Genomic DNA, 1219 nt, shown 5'->3' with positions numbered 1-1219 from the left:
CATGTTACATATTATACAATATAAATTTCATATTTCATATCTAGCTTATGTTGCAGACAGATAGTGCAATACATTTTACAAATCATTTTTTTACGATTAAATTTTAGAATCGCGTTTTTAAAAATCATTTGTTATATTCGCGAATATATTATAATGTTATATTCGCATTTGTTATATTCGCGAATATATTATATATGTCAATTATATTAAGCAATTATATATTGCAGCATAGTCGTATAAACGGAATAAGATTTTGTGTAGATTTATAAAATTTTATCTCGTGTGTTAAAATCTTTTATTCTTTTTATGAAAAGTTTATTACTTCATTTATTTGTAACATCTTTCTATCCTGAAGAATATGAAACTTCAATGTATTTTCGATATACATATATTATATCTTTAGTATTGTACATACATTGCACCACGCCTCAGATACATAACCGAGTCATTTTTGTGCCTTGTGCTGCGTTGACGAAACACGCAGGGCGACGTATGCACGAGGAGAGTCATACACAAACTAGTGATTTGGACAACAATAGCAGAGACGATATCTGTGAGTCTATCTTTATTATATCACGATACATAATGCCCACATTCACTATATTTTTCTCAAATATCTTTTTTAAACTGTTTTTATTTTTATACTCTTTCGCGGTATCAATCATTATATCAATAAACTCGATCGATTGTACATAGCTAGTTAGCAATACGTTACATCATCTTCCTTACGCTTATATATGTATTTAATTAAAAACATTAATTGGATAAGCTGGTTATAAATGGTAGATAACTTTCTCTCTTTCATTGTATATTATAAATATTAAATAGTATAAGTTTGGAATGCCTTACCACTTGTATACAAATCTAATTTGCAACTGTGTACACACATGACACACACATATACACGAATATATTGTGTTGTGCATATCGAAATTTTATCGACAAAACAATCATATGTTGTGTAACAATATAAAATGATTTTGTTTTCTTTGCAGATGAAGAAGACATTTTGGAATACCAGTTTCTACACAAGTGAAAAAACTTTGTTAAAGTATACATACGGATAATAACGCGATCAATCGAATGAGTGGTCAAGATATATTTCCATTAACTTTTCGGTAGTTGAATGGAAGTATTACACGCGAAACATATATTTATATATTTAATAGGCCAATTTTGATAAAATATCATAGAAAGTAAAAATATATTAAAACTCGTA

General features: G+C 27.9%; 1 protein-coding gene across 2 annotated transcripts in view; it reads left to right on the top strand.

The window, feature by feature from the left end:
* The window catches only part of LOC108690097 (segment polarity protein dishevelled homolog DVL-3), a 13766-nt gene extending 12600 nt beyond the window's left edge, over nucleotides 1-1166 (top strand). The window contains exons 10-11 of one of the 2 annotated variants that reach the window (XM_018197213.1): nucleotides 485-553; nucleotides 996-1166. In XM_018197213.1, the coding sequence (XP_018052702.1) occupies nucleotides 485-553; nucleotides 996-1036 (110 nt within the window). In that variant the 3' untranslated portion in view covers nucleotides 1037-1166. The remainder of the gene's footprint in view (nucleotides 1-484; nucleotides 554-995) is intronic. The other variant, XM_018197214.1, reaches the window with a different exon arrangement.
* The last annotated feature ends 53 nt before the right edge of the window (nucleotides 1167-1219 follow it).

The sequence above is a fragment of the Atta colombica genome, unplaced genomic scaffold, assembly GCF_001594045.1.
Source record: "Atta colombica isolate Treedump-2 unplaced genomic scaffold, Acol1.0 scaffold294, whole genome shotgun sequence".
Classification (NCBI taxonomy): domain Eukaryota; kingdom Metazoa; phylum Arthropoda; class Insecta; order Hymenoptera; family Formicidae; genus Atta; species Atta colombica.
The sequence above is the reverse complement of the archived record's forward strand: the minus strand, read 5'-3'. Positions and strand labels throughout refer to the sequence as shown.